This window comes from Salmo salar, chromosome 01, assembly GCF_965601325.2.
Source record: "Salmo salar chromosome 01, fSalSal1, whole genome shotgun sequence".
Classification (NCBI taxonomy): domain Eukaryota; kingdom Metazoa; phylum Chordata; class Actinopteri; order Salmoniformes; family Salmonidae; genus Salmo; species Salmo salar.
Window position 1 is genome coordinate 120,964,729 of NC_138291.1, and position 24,685 is coordinate 120,989,413.

At 49.0% G+C, this 24,685-nt stretch overlaps 1 protein-coding gene across 1 annotated transcript in view; it reads left to right on the top strand.

The window, feature by feature from the left end:
* Positions 1-24,685, top strand: part of LOC106613696 (ryanodine receptor 2) — a 1,296,826-nt gene that overhangs the window by 91,121 nt on the left and 1,181,020 nt on the right. The window contains 5 exon segments of the mRNA XM_082973418.1: positions 5,271-5,345; positions 5,748-5,826; positions 9,548-9,660; positions 12,062-12,161; positions 14,093-14,189. Coding sequence (XP_082829544.1) covers positions 5,271-5,345; positions 5,748-5,826; positions 9,548-9,660; positions 12,062-12,161; positions 14,093-14,189 — 464 coding nt within the window.

The following is a 24,685-nucleotide window of genomic DNA, read 5'->3' on the forward strand; positions in this document are numbered from 1 at the left end:
GACCCTCAGACTTGAAAGCAAAAACACACTGTCCATATTCAACAGAATAAACAAGTCAAGTGTCTCAGGGTTAGAGCCCAGGCATCCCTTCACTGTAACTCAAAGTTAATTAGCTATCATTTGATTATTTCTAATTATTTTAAATCATCCCCCAGATCTTTTGGTATTTTCCTTTCACCTATCCTTCGTTTTCCCAAGCTCCTCTAACCTTTAGACATAGGAGCTCAGGAAAACATTGGGTCTGTACGTGCGATCACATATCAATACCACATCCTGTTCGTTGGGTCATGTGCTCACATATCAACACTACATCCTGTTCGTTGGGTCATGTGCTCACATATCAATACTACATCCTGTTCGTTGGGTCATGTGCTCACATATCAATACTACATCCTGTTCGTTGGGTCATGTGCTCACATATCAATACTACATCCTGTTCGTTGGGTCACGTGCTCACATATCAATACTACATCCTGTTCGTTGGGTCACGTGCTAGTCCAGATGACCTGTAAACTATGTGTACTCTGCTCTAGTCCTCTTTTAATAGTGTTTCTAACACACGTGTCTGTGTTGAACGTTTGTCCCTCTTCATAGGGAGCTGCACACACTGTTACCATGGTAATCATACTGTACTGTACCACTGTAGTAGACACACTGTTACCATGGTAATCATACTGTACTGTACCACTGTAGTAGACACACTGTTACCATGGTAATCATACTGTACTCTACCACTGTAGTAGACACACTGTTACTATGGTAATCATACTGTACTGTACCACTGTAGTAGAGTGGTAACCATGGTAATCATACTGTACTGTACCACTGTAGTAGATACACTGTTACCATGGTAATTATACTTTACATTACCACTGTAGTAGACATACTGTTACTATGGTAATCATACTGTACTGTACCACTGTAGTAGACACACTGTTACTGTGGTAATCATACTGTACTGTACCACTGTAGTAGACACACTGTTACTATGGTAATCATACTGTACTGTACCTCAGTAGTAGACACACTGTTACCATGGTAATCATACTGTACTGTACCACTGTACTAGACACACTGTTACTATGGTAATCATACTGTACTGTACCACTGTAGTAGAGTGGTAACCATGGCAATCATACTGTACTGTACCACTGTAGTAGACACACTGTTACCATGGTAATCATACTGTAGTAGGCACACTGTTACCATGGTAACCATACTGTACTGTTTCAATGGGTTGAGGGTTGTTTACCTCTATTGGTGTTGAATTAACTCTCCTTTCCATTTATTCCATGCCAATACAGAAATTCATGATGAAGGTGAGTTCATTCATGACTGCTGCTTCCCCTTCTGCCGCTGTGTGTCTGAGGTCCTGGTTCCTTCTGCCGCTGTGTGTCTGAGGTCCTGGTTCCTTCTGCCGCTGTGTGTCTGAGGCCCTGTTTCCTTCTGCCGCTGTGTGTCTGAGGTCCTGGTTCCTTCTGCCGCTGTGTGTCTGAGGTCCTGGTTCCTTCTGCCGCTGTGTGTCCTGGTTCCTTCTGCCGCTGTGTGTCTGAGGTCCTGGTTCCTTCTGCCGCTGTGTGTCTGAGGCCCTGGTTCCTTCTGCCGCTGTGTGTCTGAGGTCCTGGTTCCTTCTGCCACTGTGTGTCTGAGGCCCTGGTTCCTTCTGCCGCTGTGTGTCTGAAGTCCTGGTTCCTTCTGCCGCTGTGTGTCTGATCTCTTGGTTCCTTCTGCCGCTGTGTGTCTGAGGTCCTGGTTCCTTCTGCCGCTGTGTGTCTGAGGTCCTGGTTCCTTCTGCCACTGTGTGTCTGATCTCCTGGCTCCTTCTGCCGCTGTGTGTCTGATATCCTGGTTCCTTCTGCCGCTGTGTGTCTGAGGTCCTGGTTCCTTCTGCCGCTGTGTGTCTGAGGCCCTGGTTCCTTCTGTCGCTGTGTGTCTGAGGTCCTGGTTCCTTCTGCCGCTGTGTGTCCTGGTTCCTTCTGCCGCTGTGTGTCTGAGGTCCTGGAGGAGCTCCTAGCTCCTAGCTCCTCATCTCTACAAAAACCCTATTATCCCAACAGTATCTCCCTAATCACACACAGCTGTACCTGACACCACACACACTTTCCCACCCTCCCCCGGTCTCCTGGACAGTCAGCTGTGTGGTTGGATGGATGGAGTTTGACCTGTGGAATGGATGGAAACACAGGAGCAGCCTGTCTTTGTCAGACTAACCAGGCTGGGGGAAACACCTGTGTGTGTGTTTGTGTGTGTCTGTGTGTGCGTGTGCGTGTGTGCGTTCGTGAGTGGGCGGTGTGAGCAGGCGTACGTGCATGTTTGTGTGAATGTGGCTGTGTCAGACAGACTAGGCTAGGAGGGGGCTGTTAGATGAAGACATGCTAGCCTAGCCAGGGTACTGTAGGAGAGAGGGGGGCTGTTAGATGAAGACATGCTAGCCTAGCCAGGGTACTGTAGGAGAGAGGGGGCTGTTAGATGAAGACATGCTAGCCTAGCCAGCGTACTGTAGGAGAGAAGGGGCTGTTAGATGAAGACATGCTAGCCTAGCCAGGGTACTGTAGGAGAGAGGGGGCTGTTAGATGAAGACATGCTAGCCTAGCCAGGGTACTGTAGGAGAGAGGGGCTTTTAGATGAAGACATGCTAGCCTAGCCAGGGTACTGTAGGAGAGAGGATGCTGTTAGATGAAGACATGCTAGCCTAGCCAGGGTACTGTAGGAGGGAGGGGGCTGTTAGATGAAGACATGCTAGCCTAGCCAGGGTACTGTAGGAGAGAGGGGGGCTGTTAGATGAAGTCATGCTAGCCTAGACAGGGTACTGTAGGAGAGAGGGGGCTGTTAGATGAAGACATGCTAACCTAGCCAGGGTACTGTATAGGGCTATTTGACCAAGAAGGAGAGTGATGGAGTGCTGCTTCAGATAACCTGTCCTCTACAATCACTTGACCTCAACTCAATTGAGATGGTTTGGGATGAGTTGGACCGCAGAGTGAAGGAAAATGCAGCTAACAAGGGCTCAGCATATGGGAACTCTTTCAAGAATGTTGGAAAAGCATTCCACGTGAAGCTGGTTGAGAGAATGCCAAGAGTGTGCAAAGCTGTCAAGGCAAAGGGTGGCTACTTTGAAGAATCTGAAATATAAAATATATTTTGATTTGTTTAACACTTTTTGGTTTACTATATGCTTCTATATGTGTTATGTCATAGTGGCTTCACAATTATTCTACAATGTAGAAAATAGTTTAAATAAAGAAAACCCCTGGAATGAGTAGGTGTGTCCAAACTTTTGACTGGTGCTGTATATATACAGTGCCTTCAGAAAGTATTCAGACCCCTTGACTAGTTTCTACATTTTATGTTACAGCCTTATTCTAAAATTGATTAAATTGCTTTTTTTCTTCTCATCAATCTACACACAATTCCCAATAATGACAAAGCAAAAACAGGTTTCTAGAAATGTCTGCTAATTTATTAAAAATAAAAACTGAAATTTCACATTTACATAAGTATTCCGACCCTTTACTCAGTACTTTGTTGATGCACCTTTGCCAGCGATTACAGCATTGAGTCTTCTTGGGTATGACGCTTCAAGCTTGGCACACCTGTATTTTGGGAATTTCTGCAGAGTGCTGCAGAGATGGTTGTCCTTCTGGAAGAATTTCCCATATCCACAGAGGGACTCTGGGGCTCCTTCAGAGTGACCATCGGGTTCTTGGTCACCTCCCTGACCATGGCCCTTCTCCCCCGATTTCTCAGTTTAGCCAGCGGCCAGCTCTAGGAAGAGTCTTGGTGGTTCCAAACTTCTTCCATTTAATAATGATGGAAGCCAGTGTGTTCTTGGGGACCTTCAATGCTGCAGAAATGTTTTGGTACCATTCCCCAGATCTGTGCCTCGACACAATCCTGTCTCGGAGCATTCACTGTCAACTGTGGGACCTTAGGTAGACTGTTGTGTGCCTTTCTAAATCATGTCCAATCAATTGAATTTACCACAGTCGGACTCCAATCAAGTTGTAAAACATCTAAAGGATGATCAATGGAAACAGGATGAATCCGAGCTCAATTTCGAGTCTCATAGTAAATGGTGTGAATACTTATGTAAATAAGGTATTTCTGTTTTTTTATACATTTGCAAACATTTCTAAAAACCTGTTTTCGCTTTGTCATTATGGGATATTGTGTGTAAATTGCTGAGGGAAAACAAATATTTATTCCATTTTAGAATAAGGCTGTAACATAACAAAATGTGGAAGAAGTCAAGGGATCTTACCTCCACCCGATAGACTGTCTCATCGTCGGTGGTGATCAGGTCACCACCATCGTGTCATCGGCAAACTTGATGATGGTGTTGGAGTCGTGCGCGGCCACGCAGTCGTGGGTGAACAGGAAGTACAGGAGGGGACTAAGCACGCACCCCTGAGGGACACCTGTGTTAAGAGTCAGCATATCGGATGTGTTTTTGCCTACCCTCACCACCTGGTGGCACCCCGTCATGAAGTCCAGGATCCAGTTGAAGAGGTTCGGTGTTTCAGTCCCAGGATCCTTAGCTTAGTGATGAGCTTGGAGGGCACTATGGTGTTAAACGCTGAGACGTAGTATATGAACGCTGAGTTGTAGTGTGGAAGTGCAATAGAGATTGCGTCATCTGTGGATCTGTTGGGGCGGTATGCGAATTGGATTGGGTCCAGGGTGTCTGGGATGATAGTGTTGATGTGAGCCATGACCAGCCTTTCAAAGCACTTCATGGCTACAGATGTGAGTGCTACGGGACAATAGTCATGTTCTGGTGTTCTTGGGCACAGGGACTATGATGGTCTGCTTGAAACATGTAGGTATTACAGACTGAGTCAGGGAGAGGTTGAACATGTCAGTGAAGACTCATTCCAGTTGGTCAGCACATGCTCGGAGTACACGTCCTGGTAATCCATCTGGCCCTGCGGCCTTGTGAACGTTAACCTGTTTAAAGGTCTTACTCACATCGGCTACGGCGAGCGTGATCACACAGTCGTCCAGAACAGGTGGTGCTCTCACGCATGTTTCAGTATTTCTTGCCTCGAAGCGAGCATAGAAGGCATTTAGCTCGTCTGGTGGGCTCATCTCACCGGGCAACTCTCGGTTGGGTTTCCCTTTGTAATTCGTGATAGTTTGCAAGCCCTGACGAGTGTCAGAGCCGGTGTAGTATGATTCGATCTTAGTCCTGTATAGTAACAGTATTGTACGTGTTACTAGTTAAACTAGTTCCTGAATGTGTCTCTTGTCTCTCTGTCTCTGTCCTGTAGACGGCCCAGGGAGGGGGCCACCGCACCTTACTGTACGGACACGCTGTCCTGCTACGACACTCCTACAGCGGCATGGTGAGTCCCTCTGCAGTGTGTCTGGAGACCCAAATACAGGAAATAACACGTACTTGAATCAGTGTCCATTCCAGGTTTGTGCTCTGTGATGTCAGTCAGTTGTGGTTGTAATCATCTTTGTTGTGGTTGTCATCATCTTTGTTGTGGTTGTCATCATCTTTGTTGTGATTGTCATCATCTTTGTTGTGATTGTCATCATCTTTGTTGTGATTGTCATCATCTTTGTTGTGGTTGTCATCATCTTTGTTGTGGTTGTCATCATCTTTGTTGTATTCTTGCCTGTATTTTCTAGTGATACACGAGTTGCTGAGCCAGTCAGACAAGGCAATACGAGACTGGTTTCTACCACGTTGTGTCAGGTTCTGTTGAAGAATAATTGGCTTCTTTTGTTTCTCTGTCTAGTACCTCTGTTGCCTAGGTACCTCCCGATCCTCAACCGACAAACTGGCGTTTGATGTCGGACTGCAGGAAGACACAACAGGTAGGTCTCTTTCCCTTCCTGGTGTAGCAGCTAACCTAGCATCCAGTCCACCCAACAGCCATAGTATAGCTAGTACAGTCAGATGAGACAACATTACCAGGCCATGTTGTAGTGTTATGTTGCCATGCAAGCTTCAGAGAGAGAGATGTTTATGTGGTTGCTGTTTATGAGTTCCCATAGTAACACTGTTGTGAGGCTGTGTGGTGTGGACGTTTACTATGTTGTGTTTCGGTATGTGTGCAGTGCTGCCTGTGGTTACTAGACTCCAGACCCTCAGTGGTACTACTGGAGGTTACTAGACTCCAGACCCTCAGTGGTGCTACTGTAGGTTACTAGACTCCAGACCCTCAGTGGTGCTGCCTGTGGTTACTAGACTCCAGACACTCAGTGGTGCTGCCTGTGGTTACTAGATTCCAGACCCTCAGTGGTGCTGCTGTAGGTTACTAGACTCCAGATCCTCAGTGGTGCTGCTGTAGGTTACTAGACTCCAGACCCTCAGTGGTGCTGCTGTAGGTTACTAGACTCCAGATCCTCAGTGGTGCTGCTGTAGGTTACTAGACTCCAGACCCTCAGTGGTGCTGCTGTAGGTTACTAGACTCCAGACCCTCAGTGGTGCTGCTGTAGGTTACTAGACTCCAGACCCTCAGTGGTGCTGCTGGAGGTTACTAGACTCCAGACCCTCAGTGGTGCTGCTGGAGGTTACTAGACTCCAGACCCTCAGTGGTGCTGCTGTAGGTTACTAGACTCCATACCCTCAGTGGTGCTGCCTGTGGTTACTAGACTCCAGACCCTCAGTGGTGCTGCTGTAGGTTACTAGACTCCAGACCCTCAGTGGTGCTGCTGTAGGTTACTAGACTCCAGACCCTCAGTTGTGCTGCCTGTGGTTACTAGACTCCAGACCCTCAGTGGTGCTGCCTGTGGTTACTAGACCCCAGACCCTCAGTGGTGCTGCTGGAGGTTACTAGACTCCAGACCCTCAGTGGTGCTGCTGGAGGTTACTAGACTCTAGACCCTCAGTGGTGCTACTGGAGGTTACTAGACTCCAGACCCTCAGTGGTGCTGCCTGTGGTTACTAGACTCCAGACCCTCAGTGGTGCTGCTGTAGGTTACAAGACTCCAGACCCTCAGTGGTGCTGCCTGTGGTTACTAGACTCCAGACCCTCAGTGGTGCTGCTGTAGGTTACTAGACTCCAGACCCTCAGTGGTGCTGCTGTAGGTTACTAGACTCCAGACCCTCTGTGGTGCTACTGGAGGTTACTAGATTCCAGACCCTCAGTGGTGCTGCTAGAGGTTACAAGACTCCAGACCCTCAGTGGTGCTGCCTGTGGTTACTAGACTCCAGACCCTCAGTGGTGCTACTGGAGGTTACTAGACTCCAGACCCTCATTGGTGCTGCTGGAGGTTACTAGACTCCAGACCCTCAGTGGTGCTGCTGGAGGTTACTAGACTCCAGACCCTCAGTGGTGCTGCTGGAGGTTACTAGAGTCCAGACCCTCAGTGGTGCTGCTGTAGGTTACTAGACTCCAGACCCTCAGTGGTGCTGCTGTAGGTTACTAGACTCCAAACCCTCAGTGGTGCTGCCTGTGGTTACTAGACTCCAGACCCTCAGTGGTGCTGCTGTAGGTTACTAGACTCCAGACCCTCAGTGGTGCTGTCTGTGGTTAGTAGACTCCAGACCCTCAGTGGTGCTACTGGACGTTACTAGACTCCAGACCCTCAGTGGTGCTACTGGAGGTTACTAGACTCCAGACCCTCATTGGTGCTGCTGGTGTTTACTAGGTTCCTGTCTGTCCTGCAATAACCTGGCAGCTACATGAAGAATCTCATAGGCTCAATCTACACACAATAGCCCATAAAGACAAAGCAAAAACATGTTTTAAATATGTGTGTAAGTTTATAATAAAACCCCCTGATATATGACATTTACATAAGTATTCAGACCCTTTTCTCAGAACTTTGTTGAAGCACCTTTGGCAGGGATTACAGCCTTGAGTCTTCTTGGGTATGACGCTACAAGCTTGGTACACCTGTATTTGGGGAGTTTCTCCCATTCTTCCCTGCAGATCCTCTCAAGCTCTGTCAGTTTGGATGGGGAGTGTTGCTGCAGAGCTTTTTTCAGGTCTCTTCAGAGGTGTTTGATCTGGTTCAAGTCCGGGCTCTGGCTGGGCCACTCAAGGACATTCAGAGACTTGTCCCAAAACCACTCCTGCGTTGTCCTGTTGGAAGGTGAATCTTTGCCCCAGTCTGAGGTCCTGAGTGCTCTGGAGCAGGTTTTCATCAAGGATCTCTCTGTACTTTTCTCCGTTCATCTTTCCCTCGATCCTGACTAGTCTTCCTCCCACTGAAAAACATCCCCACAGCATGATGCTGCCACCATTCTTCACCGTAGGGATGGTGCCAAATTTCCTCCAGATGTAATGCTTGGCATTCAGTCCAAAGAGTTTAATCTTGGTTTCATCAGACCAGAGAATCTTGTTTCTCATGGTCAGAGTACTTTAGGTGCCTTTTGGCAAACTCCAAGTGGGCTGTCATGTGCCTTTTACTGAGGAGTGGCTTCCGTCTGGCCACTCTACCATAAAGTCTTGATTGGTGGAGTGCTGCAGAGATGGTTATCCTTCTGGAAGGTTCTCCCATCTCCACAGAGGAACTCTAGAGCTCTGTCAGAGTGACCGTTGGGTTCTTGGTCACCTCCCTCACTAAGGCTCTTCTCCCCCAATTGTTCAGTTTGGCTGGGCGGCCAGCTCTAGGAAGAGTCTTGGCGGTTCCAAACTTCTTCTATTTAAGAATGATGGAGGCCACTGTGTTCTTGGGGACCTTCAATGCTGCAGACATTTTTTGGTACCCTTCCCCAGATCTGTACCTCGACACAATCATATCTCGGACCTCAACAGACAATTCCTTTGACCTCATGGCTTGGTTTTTGCTCTGACATGCACTGTCAAGTGTGGGACCTTATATAGACAGGTGTGTGCCTTTCCAAATCATGTCCAATCAATTGAATTTACCACAGGTGGACTCCAATCAAGTTGTAGAAACATCTCAAGGATGATCAATGGAAACAGGATGCACCTGAGCTCAATTTCGAGTCTCATAGCAAAGGGTCTGAATACTTATGTAAATAAGGTATTTCTGTTCAATTTTTTTATACATACAATTTCTAAAAACCTGTTTCGCTTTGTCATTATGATGTATTGTGTGTAGACTGAGGATTTTTTTTTATCCATTTGAGAATAAGGCTGTAACATATTTTTTTTTTGAAAAAGTCTAGTCGTCTGAATACTTTCCGTATGCACTGTATACAGATAGGGAGGGTGAGAGAGAGCGAGAGAGATAGAGAAAATGAGAGAGGGGGGGTAAAGAGAGAGGCTCAGAGAGAGAGAGGTTCAGGGACAGAGAGAGAGAGTCTCAGAGACAGAGAGGCTCAGAGACAGAGAGGCTCAGAGACAGAGAGGCTCAGAGAGAGATAGTCTCAGCCATATCCTCCTGTCTTATCTCTAACAGGAGAAGCATGTTGGTGGACCATCCACCCTGCGTCCAAGCAGAGGTCAGAGAAGGTTTCTGCCATGTTACCATAGTCTCAGAGCCATATCCTCCTGTCTTATCTCTAACAGGAGAAGCATGCTGGTGGACCATCCACCCTGCCTCCAAGCAGAGGTCAGAGAAGGTTTCTGCCATGTTACCATAGTCTCAGAGCCATATCCTCCTGTCTTATCTCTAACAGGAGAAGCATGTTGGTGGACCATCCACCCTGCCTCCAAGCAGAGGTCAGAGGGAGAGAAGGTGCGAGTCGGGGATGACCTCATCCTAGTTAGCGTGTCATCAGAACGATACCTGGTGAGTCTCTGATTACCCTTTTCACACTCTCATACCGACACCAACCAAAACGTGTTGCCTTGGAGATTTCATTTTTGCTTTGTCCTTTATAGCAACTATTACAGATCATGCTAGCTCAGTTCACCTTGATTTGTCTCAGTCCAATCTGGCGAGTGTGAAAAACCCTTGACTTGGTTTGTCTCAGTCCAATCCGGCGAGTGTAAAAAACCCTTGACTTGGTTTGTCTCAGTCCAATCCTGCGAGTGTGAAAAACCCTTGACTTGGTTTGTCTCAGTTCAATCTGGTGAATGTGAAAAAACCCTTGACTTGGTTTGTCTCAGTCCAATCTGGCGATTGTGAAAAACCCTTGACTTGGTTTGTCTCAGTCCAATCTGGCGAGTGTGAAAAACCCTTGACTTGGTTTGTCTCAGTCCAATCTGGCTAGTGTGAAAAACCCTTGACTTGGTTTGTCTCAGTCCAATCTGGCGAGTGTGAAAAACCCTTGACTTGGTTTGTCTCAGTCCAATCTGGCGAGTGTGAAAAACCCTTGACTTGGTTTGTCTCAGCCCAACCTGGCGAGTGTGAAAAACCCTTGACTTGGTTTGTCTCAGTCCAATCCGGCGAGTGTGAAAAACCCTTGACTTGGTTTGTCACAGTCCAATCCGGCGAGTGTGAAAAACCCTTGACTTGGTTTGTCTCAGTCCAATCCGGCGAATGTGAAAAACCCTTGACTTGGTTTGTCTCAGTTCAATCTGGCGAGTGTGAAAAACCCTTGACCTGGTTTGTCTCAATCCAATCTGGCGAGTGTGAAAAACCCTTGACTTGGTTTGTCTCAGTCCAATCTGGCGAGTGTGAAAAACCCTTGACTTGGTTTGTCTCAGTCCAATCTGGCGAGTGTGAAAAACCCTTGACTTGGTTTGTCTCAGCCCAACCTGGCGAGTGTGAAAAACCCTTGACTTGGTTTGTCTCAGTCCAATCCGGCGAGTGTGAAAAACCCTTGACTTGGTTTGTCACAGTCCAATCCGGCGAGTGTGAAAAACCCTTGACTTGGTTTGTCTCAGTCCAATCCGGCGAATGTGAAAAACCCTTGACTTGGTTTGTCTCAGTTCAATCTGGCGAGTGTGAAAAACCCTTGACCTGGTTTGTCTCAATCCAATCTGGCGAGTGTGAAAAACCCTTGACTTGGTTTGTCTCAGTCCAATCTGGCGAGTGTGAAAAACCCTTGACTTGGTTTGTCTCAGTCCAATCCGGCGAGTGTGAAAAACCCTTGACTTGGTTTGTCTCAGTCCAATCTGGCGAGTGTGAAACACCCTTGACTTGGATTGTCTCAGTCCACTCCGGCGAGTGTGAAAAACCCTTGACTTGGCTTCCAGTTCAGTGAACCAATAATCAGAGGGAACATGGAGCGGGTGTGATCTGTCTATAGAGGGAGTGACACAGAATATTTACTGTCATCTAGACAGGCTATTAGATTCTCCTTGTCAGTCCCATTTGGAACCAGAACTCAACAACCCAAAAACAGGAGCTAAAATCAACTGTCTGGTACACAGGTCCACTCCAACAGTAAACAGTACATTTATCTTAATGTAGTACACTGGTCTACTCCACCCTAACCCTCCTGTCATACCACTCCACCCTAACCCTCCTGTCATACCACTCCACCCTAACCCTCCTGTCATACCACTCCACCCTTACCCTCCTGTCATACCACTCCACCCTAACCCTAACCCTCCTGTCATACCACTGCACCCTAACCCTCCTGTCATACCACTCCACCCTAACCCTCCTGTCATACCACTCCACCCTAACCCTCCTGTCATACCACTCCACCCTAACCCTCCTGTCATACCACTCCACCCTAACCCTCCTGTCATTCCACTCCACCCTAACCCTCCTGTCATACCACTCCACCCTAACCCTCCTGTCATACCACTCCACCCTAACCCTAACCCTCCTGTCATACCACTCAACCCTAACCCTCCTGTCATACCACTCCACTCCACCCTAACCCTAACCCTCCTGTCATACCACTCCACCCTAACCCTCCTGTCATACCACTCCACCCTAACCCTCCTGTCATACCACTCCACACTAACCCTCCTGTCATACCACTCCACCCTAACCCTCCTGTCATACCACTCCACCCTAACCCTCATGTCATACCACTCCACCCTAACCCTCCTGTCATACCACTCCACCCTAACCCTCCTGTCATACCACTCCACCCTAACCCTAACCTTCCTGTCATACCACTCCACCCTAACCCTCCTGTCATACCACTCCACCCTAACCCTCCTGTCATACCACTCCACCCTAACCCTCCTGTCATACCACTCCACCCTAACTCTATTGTCAAACCACTCCACCCTAACCCTCCTGTCATACCACTAAGCGGTGTTTTATTTCCTCCTTCTCCTTGCAGCACCTATCGTACGGTAACGACAGCCTGCATGTGGACGCAGCCTTCCAGCAGACCCTCTGGAGCGTGGCTACTGTCTGCTCTGGCAGCGAGGTGGCCCAAGGTAGGTCACAGACAGACAGACAGACAGACAGACAGACAGACAGACACACACACACACACACACACACACACACACACACACACACACACACACACACACACACACACACACACACACACACACACACACACACACACACACACACACTGTTCCAAGGTAGGTGTCTGTCTCTGCCCCAGATTCAGACTCCTCCAGGATTAATGGAGGGATGCCCTGGACTGACACCCATAAAGAGCCTGAACGGACATGATGCTATTGTAAAAGCTAATGGGGGTCATATAAACAAACATGATGCTACTGTAAAAGCTAATGGGGGTCATATAAACAAACATGATGCTACTGTAAAAGCTAATGGGGGTCAGATAAACAGCCATGATGCTACTGTAAAAGCTAATGGGGGTCATATAAACTAACATGATGCTACTGTAAAAGCTAATGGGGGTCATATAAACAAACATGATGCTACTGTAAAAGCTAATGGGGGTCATATAAACAAACAACACATAAACAACAGCTTTCCACCTGGCTACCCCTACCCCGGTCAACTGCCCGGCACCCTCCACAGCAAGCCGCCAAAGCCCCCACCATTTCTCCTTCACCCAAATCCAGATAGCTGATGTTCTGAAAGAGCTGCAAAATCTGGACCCATACAAATCAGCCGGGCTAGACAATCTGGACCCTCTCTTTCTAAAATTATCTGCCGAAATTGTTGCAACCCCTATTACTAGCCTGTTCAACCTCTCTTTTGAATCGTCTGAGATTCCCAAAGATTGGAAAGCTGCCGCGGTCATCCCCCTCTTCAAAGGGGGTGACACTCTAGACCCAAACTGCTACAGACCTATATCTATCCTACCTTGTCTTTCTAAGGTCTTCGAAAGCCAAGTTAACAAACAGATTACCGACCATTTCGAATCCCACCGTACCTTCTCCGCTATGCAATCTGGTTTTCAGAGCTGGTCATGGGTGCACCTCAGCCACGCTCAAGGTCCTAAACGATATCATAACCGCCATCGATAAGAGACATTACTGTGCAGCCGTATTCATCGACCTGGACAAGGCTTTCGACTCTGTCAATCACCACATTCTTATTGGCAGACTCGACAGCCTTGGTTTCTCAAATGATTGCCTCGCCTGGTTTACCAACTACTTCTCTGATAGAGTTCAGTGTGTCAAATTGGAGGGCCTGTTCCTAGGCTGGAACCTAGGAAAAACTCCCTGGAAATGTGTTTTATTTAGTTACTTGACTGAACCTTTATTTTGACAGGGTGTTGTGTTTAGACCAAGGTCTCTTCTACAAATGAAAGATAAACACATTAAATACAAAATGCAAAACAGGAATAAAAACACAATTATAGAAACCAAAAAAAATGCATCACTGATCTCTGATGTCCCTGCTCATTGGTCTTATCTATGTCATGTCTGGTCCAGAGACAGGCTAACCTCTCCTCTTTCCCCCTGCAGGGTTCCTCTCTCCCCCTGCAGGGTTCCTCTCTAATGCCTCTCCTCTCTCCCCCTGCAGGGTTCCTCTCTAATGCCTCGTCTCTCTCTCCCTGCAGGGTTCCTCTCTAATGCCTCTCCTCTCTCCCCCTGCAGGGTTCCTCTCTAATGCCGCTCCTCTCTCCCCCTGCAGGGTTCCTCTCTCCCCCTGCAGGGTTCCTCTCTAATGCCTCTCCTCTTTCCCCCTGCAGGGTTCCTCTCTAATGCCTCTCCTCTCTCCCCCTGCAGGGTTCCTCTCTAATGCCTCTCCTCTCTCCCCCTGCAGGGTTCCTCTCTAATGCCTCTCCTCTCTCCCCCTGCAGGGTTCCTCTCTAATGCCTCTCCTCTCTCCCCCTGCAGGGTTCCTCTCTCCCCCTGCAGGGTTCCTCTCTAATGCCTCTCCTCTTTCCCCCTGCAGGGTTCCTCTCTAATGCCTCTCCTCTCTCCCCCTGCAGGGTTCATGATCGGCGGGGACGTGCTGAGGCTGCTCCATGGTCACATGGATGAATGTCTGACGGTGCCGTCGGGGGAACATGGGGAGGAGCAACGCAGGTACGTGTCTGACTGGGGGATTTCCCTCATCTATGATGACAGACGGTAGGGGGGAGGGGCAGACTGGGGTATTTACGCTGGGGGGGGGGGGGGGGGAGCAGACTGGGGGATTTCCCTCATCTATGATGACAGACGCTAGGGGGGAGGAGCAGACTGGGGGATTTCCGTCATCTATGATGACAGACGCTAGTCATGGAAATGTCCTTCACCATACCATTTATAATCCTCTGTGTATCTATAGACTGTTACCTGCTGTCAGTACAGTCAGTGTGGTCAGTACAGTCAGTGTGGTCAGGACTGTCAGTGTGGTCAGGACTGTCAGTGTGGTCAGGACTGTGGTCAGGACTGTCAGTGTGGTCAGGACTGTCAGTGTGGTCAGTGTGGTCAGGACTGTCAGTGTGGTCAGGACTGTCAGGACTTTCAGTGTGGTCAGGAATGTCAGTGTAGTCATTGTGGTCAGGCCTGTCAGTGTGGTCAGGCCTGTCAGTGTGGTCAGGCCTGTCAGTGTGGTCAGGACTGTCAGTGTGGTCAGTGTGGTCAGGCATGTCAGTGTGGTCAGGACTGTGGTTAGGAATGTCAGTAAAGCAGCAGGGTAAACATCCTCGATCCTCTGGTGTTTGATAGGACGTCAATGCAGCAGAGCATGCTGGGATGAAGGGCTGTAGGAGAGCTGCTCTCACACAGAGAAATAAAAGTCGGCTTTTACACAAAGTGCGATGTTTGTGTGTGTGTGTGTGTGTGTGTGTGTGTGTGTGTGTGTGTGTGTGTGTGTGTGTGTGTGTGTGTGTGTGTGTGTGTGTGTGTGTGTGTGTGTGTGTGTGTGTGTGTGTGTGTGTGTGTGAAAGCGTGTGCGTTCTCCTTGGATGTAGCAGTGTGTGGGCTTACCTTCAAAGTAGGGCATCCACTGTTCTGCTTCAAAGAAGAGAAGAGAGTACGTAGTTCTGCTCTGGAGGGAGGGAGGGAGGGAGAGGGAGATGGAAAGAGGGATGGATGGAGGGAGGAAGAGAGAGAGGAAGATGGGAGGCAGGGAGGGATTGAGAAGAAGTGGGATGGGGGAGAAAGGGAGAAAGGGAGGGAGAAAGGGAGAGAGAGAGGGAGAGGTAGGTAGGGAGGGAGAGGGATGTAAAGAGGGATGGATGGAGGGAGGGAGAGGTAGGGAGGGAGAGGTAGGTCAGGGAGGGAGAGATGGAAAGAGGGATTGAGCTGAAGTGGGAGGGAGGGAGGGAGGGAGGAAGAGAGAGAGGGAGATGGAAAGAGGGAGGGAGGGGATGTAAAGAGGGATGGATGGATGGGGGAGGGAGGGAGGGAGGGGTAGGGAGGGAGAGGTAGGTAGGGAGGGAGAGATGGAACGAGGGATTGAGAAGAAGTGGGATGGAGGGATGGAGGGAGGGAGAGAGAGGTAGGAAGGGAGAGAGAGAGATGGATGGATGGAGGGAGGGAGGGAGGGAGAGATGCCTGGCTATTCTTTAAAAGTGCCTTCCTCACCATCTTAAATAAGCATGCCCCACTCAAAAAATGTAGAACTAGGAATAGATATAGTCCTTGGTTCACTCCAGACCTGTCTGCCCTTGACCAGCACAAAAACATCCTGTGGCGTTCTGCATTAGCATCGAATAGCCCCAATGATATGCAACTTTTCAGGGAAGTTAGGAAACAATATACACAGGCAGTTAGGAAAGCAAAGGCTAGCTTTTTCAAACAGAAATTTGCATCCTGTAGTACTAACTCAAAAAAGTTCTGGGTCACTGTAAAGTCCATGGAGAATAAGAGCACCTCCTCCCAGCTGCCCACTGCTCTGAGGCTAGGAAACTCTGTCACCACCGATAAATCCACTATAATTGAGAATTTCAATAAGCATTTCTCTACGGCTGGCCATGCTTTCCACCTGGCTACCCCTACCCCGGTCAACTGCCCGGCACCCTCCACAGCAAGCCGCCAAAGGCCCCACCATTTCTCCTTCACCCAAATCCAGATAGCTGATGTTCTGAAAGAGCTGCAAAATCTGGACCCATACAAATCAGCCGGGCTAGACAATCTAGACAACAAGACCTATATCTATCCTACCCTCTTTCTAAGGTCTTCGAAAGCCAAGTTAACAAACAGATTACCGACCATTTCGAATCCCACCGTACCTTCTCCGCTATGCAATCTGGTTTCAGAGCTGGTCATGGGTGCACCTCAGCCACGCTCAAGGTCCTAAACGATATCATAACCGCCATCGATAAGAGACATTACTGTGCAGCCGTATTCATCGACATGGACAAGGCTTTCGACTCTGTCAATCACCACATTCTTATTGGCAGACTCGACAGCCTTGGTTTCTCAAATGATTGCCTCGCCTGGTTTACCAACTACTTCTCTGATAGAGTTCAGTGTGTCAAATTGGAGGGCCTGTTGTCCGGACCTCTGGCAGTCTCTATGGGGGTGCCACAGGGTTCAATTATCGGGCCGACTCTTTTCTCTGTATACATCAATGATGTCGCTCTTGCTGCTGGTGATTCTCTGATCCACCTCTACGCAGATGACACCATGGACGGCTCAGACTTAGAATATGTGGACAACTACAAATACCTGGGTGTCTGGTTAGACTGTAAACTCTCCTTCCAGACTCACATTAAGCATCTCCAATCCAAAATCAAATCTAGAATCGGCTTCCTATATCGCAACAAAGCATCCTTCACTCATGCTGCCAAACATACCCTCGTAAAACTGACCATCCTACCGATCCTCGACTTCGGTGATGTCATTTACAAAATAGCCTCCAACACTCTACTCAACAAACTGGATGCAGTCTATCACAGTGTCATCCGTTTTGTCACCAATGCCCCATACACTACCTACCATTGCGACCTGTACGCTCTCGTTGGTTGGCCCTCGCTTCAGATTCGTCGCCAAACCCACTGCCTACAGGTTATCAACAAGTCTCTGCTAGGTAAAGCCCCGCCTTATCTCAGCTCACTGGTCACCATAGCAGCACCCACTCGTAGCACGCGCTCCAGCAGGTATATCTCACTGGTCACCCCCAAAGCCAATTCCTCCTTTGGTCGTCTTTCCTTCCAGTTCTCTGCTGCCAATGACTGAACGAACTGCAAAAATCTCTGAAGCTGGAGACTCATATCTCCCTCATTAGCTTTAAGCACCAGCTGTCAGAGCAGCTCACAGATCACTGCACCTGTACATAGCCCATCTGTAAACAGCCCAACTATCTACCTACCTCATCCCCATACTGTATTTATTTATTTATCTTGCTCCTTTGCACCTCAGTATCTCTACTTGCACATTCATCTTCTGCACATCTACCATTCCAATGTTTAATTGCTATATTGTAATTACTTTGCCACCATGGTCTATTTATTGCCTTATCTTACCTCATTTGCACTCACTGTGTATAGACTTTTTGTTTTCTTTTGTTCTGCTGTATTATTGACTGTATGTTTGTATACTCCATGTGTAACTCTGTGTTGTTGTATGTGTCGAACTGCTTTGCTTTATCTTGGCCAGATCGCAGTTGCAAATGAGAACTTGTTCTCAACTAGCCTACCTGGTTAAATAAAGGACTTGTTCTGAACTAACCTACCAGGTTAAATAAAGGTGAAATAAAAATAAATAAAATAAATAAAGAGACAGGTAGGGAGGGAGGGAGGGAGGGAGGGAGGGAGGGAGGGAGGGAGAGAGGGAGAGAGAGAGAGAGATGTATGGATGGATGGAGGCACACTGCCTACTCTAGACAGAATGAGTTCAGCCTGAAATATACATTTCCTCGAGAATGTTAGGATCATCTCAGGTTCACCTGGCCTCCCTGGACCTCCTGTCATCGTTAAACATACCCTCTCTATCCACTGCTGCAGGTCTAGATACTGCCCTCACAATCCACTGCTGCAGGCCTAGATACTGCCCTCACTATCCACTGCTGCAGTCCTAGATACTGCCCTCACTATCCACTGCTGCAGGCCTAGATACTGCCCTCACTATCCACTGGTCTAGATACTGCCCTCACTATCCACTGGTCTAGATACTGCCCTCACTATCCACTGGTCTAGATACTGCCCTCACTATCCACTGCTGCAGGTCTAGATACTGCCCTCACTATCCACTGCTGCAGGTCTAGATACTGCCCTCACTATCCACTGGTCTAGATACTGCCCTCACTATCCACTGGTCTAGATACTGCCCTCTCTATCCACTGCTGCAGGTCTAGATACTGCCCTCACTATCCACTGCTGCAGGTCTAGATACTGCCCTCACTATCCACAGGTCTAGATACTGCCCTCACTATCCACTGCTGCAGGTCTAGATACTGCCCTCACTATCCACTGGTCTAGATACTGCCCTCACTATCCACTGGTCTAGATACTGCCCTCACTATCCACTGGTCTAGATACTGCCCTCACTATCCACTGGTCTAGATACTGCCCTCACTATCCACTGCTGCAGGTCTAGATACTGCCCTCACTATCCTCTGGTCTAGATACTGCCCTCACTATCCACTGCTGCAGGTCTAGATACTGCCCTCACTATCCACTGCTGCAGGTCTAGATACTGCCCTCACTATCCACTGCTGCAGGTCTAGATACTGTCCTCACTATCCACTACTGCAGGTCTAGATACTGCCCTCACTATCCACTGGTCTAGATACTGCCCTCACTATCCACTGGTCTAGATACTGCCCTCACTATCCACTGGTCTAGATACTGCCCTCACTATCTACTGCTGCAGGTCTAGATACTGCCCTCACTATCCACTGCTGCAGGTCTAGATACTGCCCTCACTATCCACTGCTGCAGGTCTAGATACTGCCCTCACTATCCACTGGTCTAGATACTGCCCTCACTATCCACTGCTGCAGGTCTAGATACTGCCCTCACTATCCACTGCTGCAGGTCTAGATACTGCCCTCACTATCCACTGCTGCAGGTCTAGATACTGCCCTCACTATCCACTGGTCTAGATACTGCCCTCACTATCCAGTGCTGCAGGACTAGATACTGCCCTCACTATCCACTGCTGCAGGTCTAGATACTGCCCTCACTATCCACTGCTGCAGGTCTAGATACTGCCCTCACTATCCACTGCTGCAGGTCTAGATACTGCCCTCACTATCCACTGGTCTAGATACTGCCCTCACTATCCACTGCTGCTGGTCTAGATACTGCCCTCACTATCCACTGCCGCAGGTCTAGATACTGTCCTCACTATCCACTGCTACAGGTCTAGATACTGTCCTCACTATCCACTACTGCAGGTCTAGATACTGCCCTCACTATCCACTGGTCTAGATACTGCCCTCACTATCCACTGGTCTAGATACTGCCCTCACTATCCACTGGTCTAGATACTGCCGTCACTATCCACTGGTCTAGATACTGCCCTCACTATCCTCACTATCCACTGCTACAGGTCTAGATACTGCCCTCACTATCCACTGGTCTAGACACTGCCCTCACTATCTACTGCTGCAGGTCTAGATACTGCCCTCACTATCCACTGCTGCAGGTCTAGATACTGCCCTCACTATCCACTGCTGCAGGTCTAGATACTGCCCTCACTATCCACTGGTCTAGATATTGCCGTCACTATCCACTGGTCTAGATACTGCCCTCACTATCCACTGGTCTAGATACTGCCCTCACTATCCACTGGTCTAGATACTGCCCTCACTATCCACTGGTCTAGATACTGCCCTCACTATCCACTGGTCTAGATACTGCCCTCACTATCCACTGCTGCAGGTCTAGATACTGCCCTCACTATCCTCTGGTCTAGATACTGCCCTCACTATCCTCTGGTCTAGATACTGCCCTCACTATCCACTGCTGCAGGTCTAGATACTGCCCTCACTATCCACTGCTGCAGGTCTAGATACTGTCCTCACTATCCACTACTGCAGGTCTAGATACTGCCCTCACTATCCACTGGTCTAGATACTGCCCTCACTATCCACTGGTCTAGATACTGCCCTCACTATCCACTGGTCTAGATACTGCCCTCACTATCCACTGGTCTAGATACTGCCCTCACTATCCACTGCTGCAGGTCTAGATACTGCCCTCACTATCCACTGCTGCAGGTCTAGATACTGCCCTCACTATCCACTGCTGCAGGTCTAGATACTGCCCTCACTATCCACTGGTATAGATACTGCCCTCACTATCCAGTGCTGCAGGTCTAGATACTGCCCTCACTATCCACTGCTGCAGGTCTAGATACTGCCCTCACTATCCACTGCTGCAGGTCTAGATACTGCCCTCACTATCCACTGGTCTAGATACTGCCCTCACTATCCACTGGTCTAGATACTGCCGTCACTATCCACTGGTCTAGATACTGCCCTCACTGTCCTCACTATCCACTGCTACAGGTCTAGATACTGCCCTCACTATCCACTGGTCTAGATACTGCCCTCACTATCCACTGCTGCAGGTCTAGATACTGCCCTCACTATCCACTGCTGCAGGTCTAGATACTGCCCTCACTATCCACTGGTCTAGATACTGCCGTCACTATCCACTGGTCTAGATACTGCCCTCACTATCCACTGGTCTAGATACTGCCCTCACTATCCACTGGTCTAGATACTGCCCTCACTATCCACTGCTGAAGGTCTAGATACTACCCTCACTATCCACTGCTGCAGGTCTAGATACTGCCCTCACTATCCACTGCTGCAGGTCTAGATACTGCCCTCACTATCCACTGCTGCAGGTCTAGATACTGTCCTCACTATCCACTACTGCAGGTCTAGATACAGCCCTCACTATCCACTGGTCTAGATACTGCCCTCACTATCCACTGGTCTAGATACTGCCCTCACTATCCACTGGTCTAGATACTGCCGTCACTATCCACTGGTCTAGATACTGCCCTCACTATCCTCACTATCCACTGCTACAGGTCTCGATACTGCCCTCACTATCCACTGGTCTAGATACTACTGCTGCAGGTCTAGATACTGCCCTCACTATCCACTGCTGCAGGTCTAGATACTGCCCTCACTATCCACTGCTGCAGGTCTAGATACTGCCCTCATTATCCACTGGTCTAGATACTGCCCTCACTATCCACTGGTCTATATACTGCCCTCACTATCCACTGGTCTAGATACTGCCCTCACTATCCACTGGTCTAGATACTGCCCTCACTATCCAGTGCTGCAGGTCTAGATACTGCCTTCACTATCCACTGCTGCAGGTCTAGATACTGCCCTCACTATCCACTGGTCTAGATACTGCCGTCACTATCCACTGGTCTAGATACTGCCCTCACTATCCACTGGTCTAGATACTGCCGTCACTATCCACTGGTCTAGATACTGCCCTCACTATCCTCACTATCCACTGCTACAGGTCTAGATACTGCCCTCACTATCCACTGGTCTAGATACTGCCCTCACTATCTACTGCTGCAGGTCTAGATACTGCCCTCACTATCCACTGCTGCAGGTCTAGATACTGCCCTCACTATCCACTGCTGCAGGTCTAGATACTGCCCTCACTATCCACTGGTCTAGATACTGCCCTCACTATCCACTGGTCTAGATACTGCCCTCACTATCCAGTGCTGCAGGTCTAGATACTGCCCTCACTATCCACTGCTGCAGGTCTAGATACTGCCCTCACTATCCACTGCTGCAGGTCTAGATACTGCCCTCACTATCCACTGGTCTAGATACTGCCCTCACTATCCACTGGTCTAGATACTGCCGTCACTATCCACTGGTCTAGATACTGCCCTCACTATCCTCACTATCCACTGCTACAGGTCTCGATACTGCCCTCACTATCCACTGGTCTAGATACTGCCCTCACTATCTACTGCTGCAGGTCTAGATACTGCCCTCACTATCCACTGGTCTAGATACTGCCCTCACTATCCACTGCTGCAGGTCTAGATACTGCCCTCACTATCCACTGCTGCAGGTCTAGATACTGCCCTCACTATCCACTGCTGCAGGTCTAGATACTGCCCTCACTATCCACTGGTATAGATACTGCCCTCACTATCCAGTGCTGCAGGTCTAGATACTGCCCTCACTATCCACTGCTGCAGGTCTAGATACTGCCCTCACTATCCACTGCTGCAGGTCTAGATACTGCCCTCACTATCCACTGCTGCAGGTCTAGATACTGCCCTCACTTTCCACTGGTCTAGATACTGCCCTCACTATCCACTGGTCTAGATACTGCCCTCACTATCCACTGCTGCAGGTCTAGATACTGCCCTCACTATCCACTGCTGCAGGTCTAGATACTGTCCTCACTATCCACTGCTGCAGGTCTAGATACTGTCCTCACTATCCACTACTGCAGGTCTAGATACTGCCCTCACTATCCACTACTGCAGGTCTAGATACTGCCCTCACTATCCACTGGTCTAGATACTGCCCTCACTATCCACTGCTGCAGGTCTAGATACTGCCCTCACTATCCACTGCTGCAGGTCTAGATACTGCCCTCACTATCCACTGCTGCAGGTCTAGATACTGCCCTCACTATCCACTGGTCTAGATACTGCCCTCACTATCCAGTGCTGCAGGACTAGATACTGCCCTCACTATCCACTGCTGCAGGTCTAGATACTGCCCTCACTATCCACTGCTGCAGGTCTAGATACTGCCCTCACTATCCACTGCTGCAGGTCTAGATACTGCCCTCACTATCCACTGGTCTAGATACTGCCCTCACTATCCACTGCTGCTGGTCTAGATACTGCCCTCACTATCCACTGCCGCAGGTCTAGATACTGTCCTCACTATCCACTGCTACAGGTCTAGATACTGTCCTCACTATCCACTACTGCAGGTCTAGATACTGCCCTCACTATCCACTGGTCTAGATACTGCCCTCACTATCCACTGGTCTAGATACTGCCCTCACTATCCACTGGTCTAGATACTGCCGTCACTATCCACTGGTCTAGATACTGCCCTCACTATCCTCACTATCCACTGCTACAGGTCTAGATACTGCCCTCACTATCCACTGGTCTAGACACTGCCCTCACTATCTACTGCTGCAGGTCTAGATACTGCCCTCACTATCCACTGCTGCAGGTCTAGATACTGCCCTCACTATCCACTGCTGCAGGTCTAGATACTGCCCTCACTATCCACTGGTCTAGATATTGCCGTCACTATCCACTGGTCTAGATACTGCCCTCACTATCCACTGGTCTAGATACTGCCCTCACTATCCACTGGTCTAGATACTGCCCTCACTATCCACTGGTCTAGATACTGCCCTCACTATCCACTGGTCTAGATACTGCCCTCACTATCCACTGCTGCAGGTCTAGATACTGCCCTCACTATCCTCTGGTCTAGATACTGCCCTCACTATCCTCTGGTCTAGATACTGCCCTCACTATCCACTGCTGCAGGTCTAGATACTGCCCTCACTATCCACTGCTGCAGGTCTAGATACTGTCCTCACTATCCACTACTGCAGGTCTAGATACTGCCCTCACTATCCACTGGTCTAGATACTGCCCTCACTATCCACTGGTCTAGATACTGCCCTCACTATCCACTGGTCTAGATACTGCCCTCACTATCCACTGGTCTAGATACTGCCCTCACTATCCACTGCTGCAGGTCTAGATACTGCCCTCACTATCCACTGCTGCAGGTCTAGATACTGCCCTCACTATCCACTGCTGCAGGTCTAGATACTGCCCTCACTATCCACTGGTATAGATACTGCCCTCACTATCCAGTGCTGCAGGTCTAGATACTGCCCTCACTATCCACTGCTGCAGGTCTAGATACTGCCCTCACTATCCACTGCTGCAGGTCTAGATACTGCCCTCACTATCCACTGGTCTAGATACTGCCCTCACTATCCACTGGTCTAGATACTGCCGTCACTATCCACTGGTCTAGATACTGCCCTCACTGTCCTCACTATCCACTGCTACAGGTCTAGATACTGCCCTCACTATCCACTGGTCTAGATACTGCCCTCACTATCCACTGCTGCAGGTCTAGATACTGCCCTCACTATCCACTGCTGCAGGTCTAGATACTGCCCTCACTATCCACTGGTCTAGATACTGCCGTCACTATCCACTGGTCTAGATACTGCCCTCACTATCCACTGGTCTAGATACTGCCCTCACTATCCACTGGTCTAGATACTGCCCTCACTATCCACTGCTGAAGGTCTAGATACTACCCTCACTATCCACTGCTGCAGGTCTAGATACTGCCCTCACTATCCACTGCTGCAGGTCTAGATACTGCCCTCACTATCCACTGCTGCAGGTCTAGATACTGTCCTCACTATCCACTACTGCAGGTCTAGATACAGCCCTCACTATCCACTGGTCTAGATACTGCCCTCACTATCCACTGGTCTAGATACTGCCCTCACTATCCACTGGTCTAGATACTGCCGTCACTATCCACTGGTCTAGATACTGCCCTCACTATCCTCACTATCCACTGCTACAGGTCTCGATACTGCCCTCACTATCCACTGGTCTAGATACTACTGCTGCAG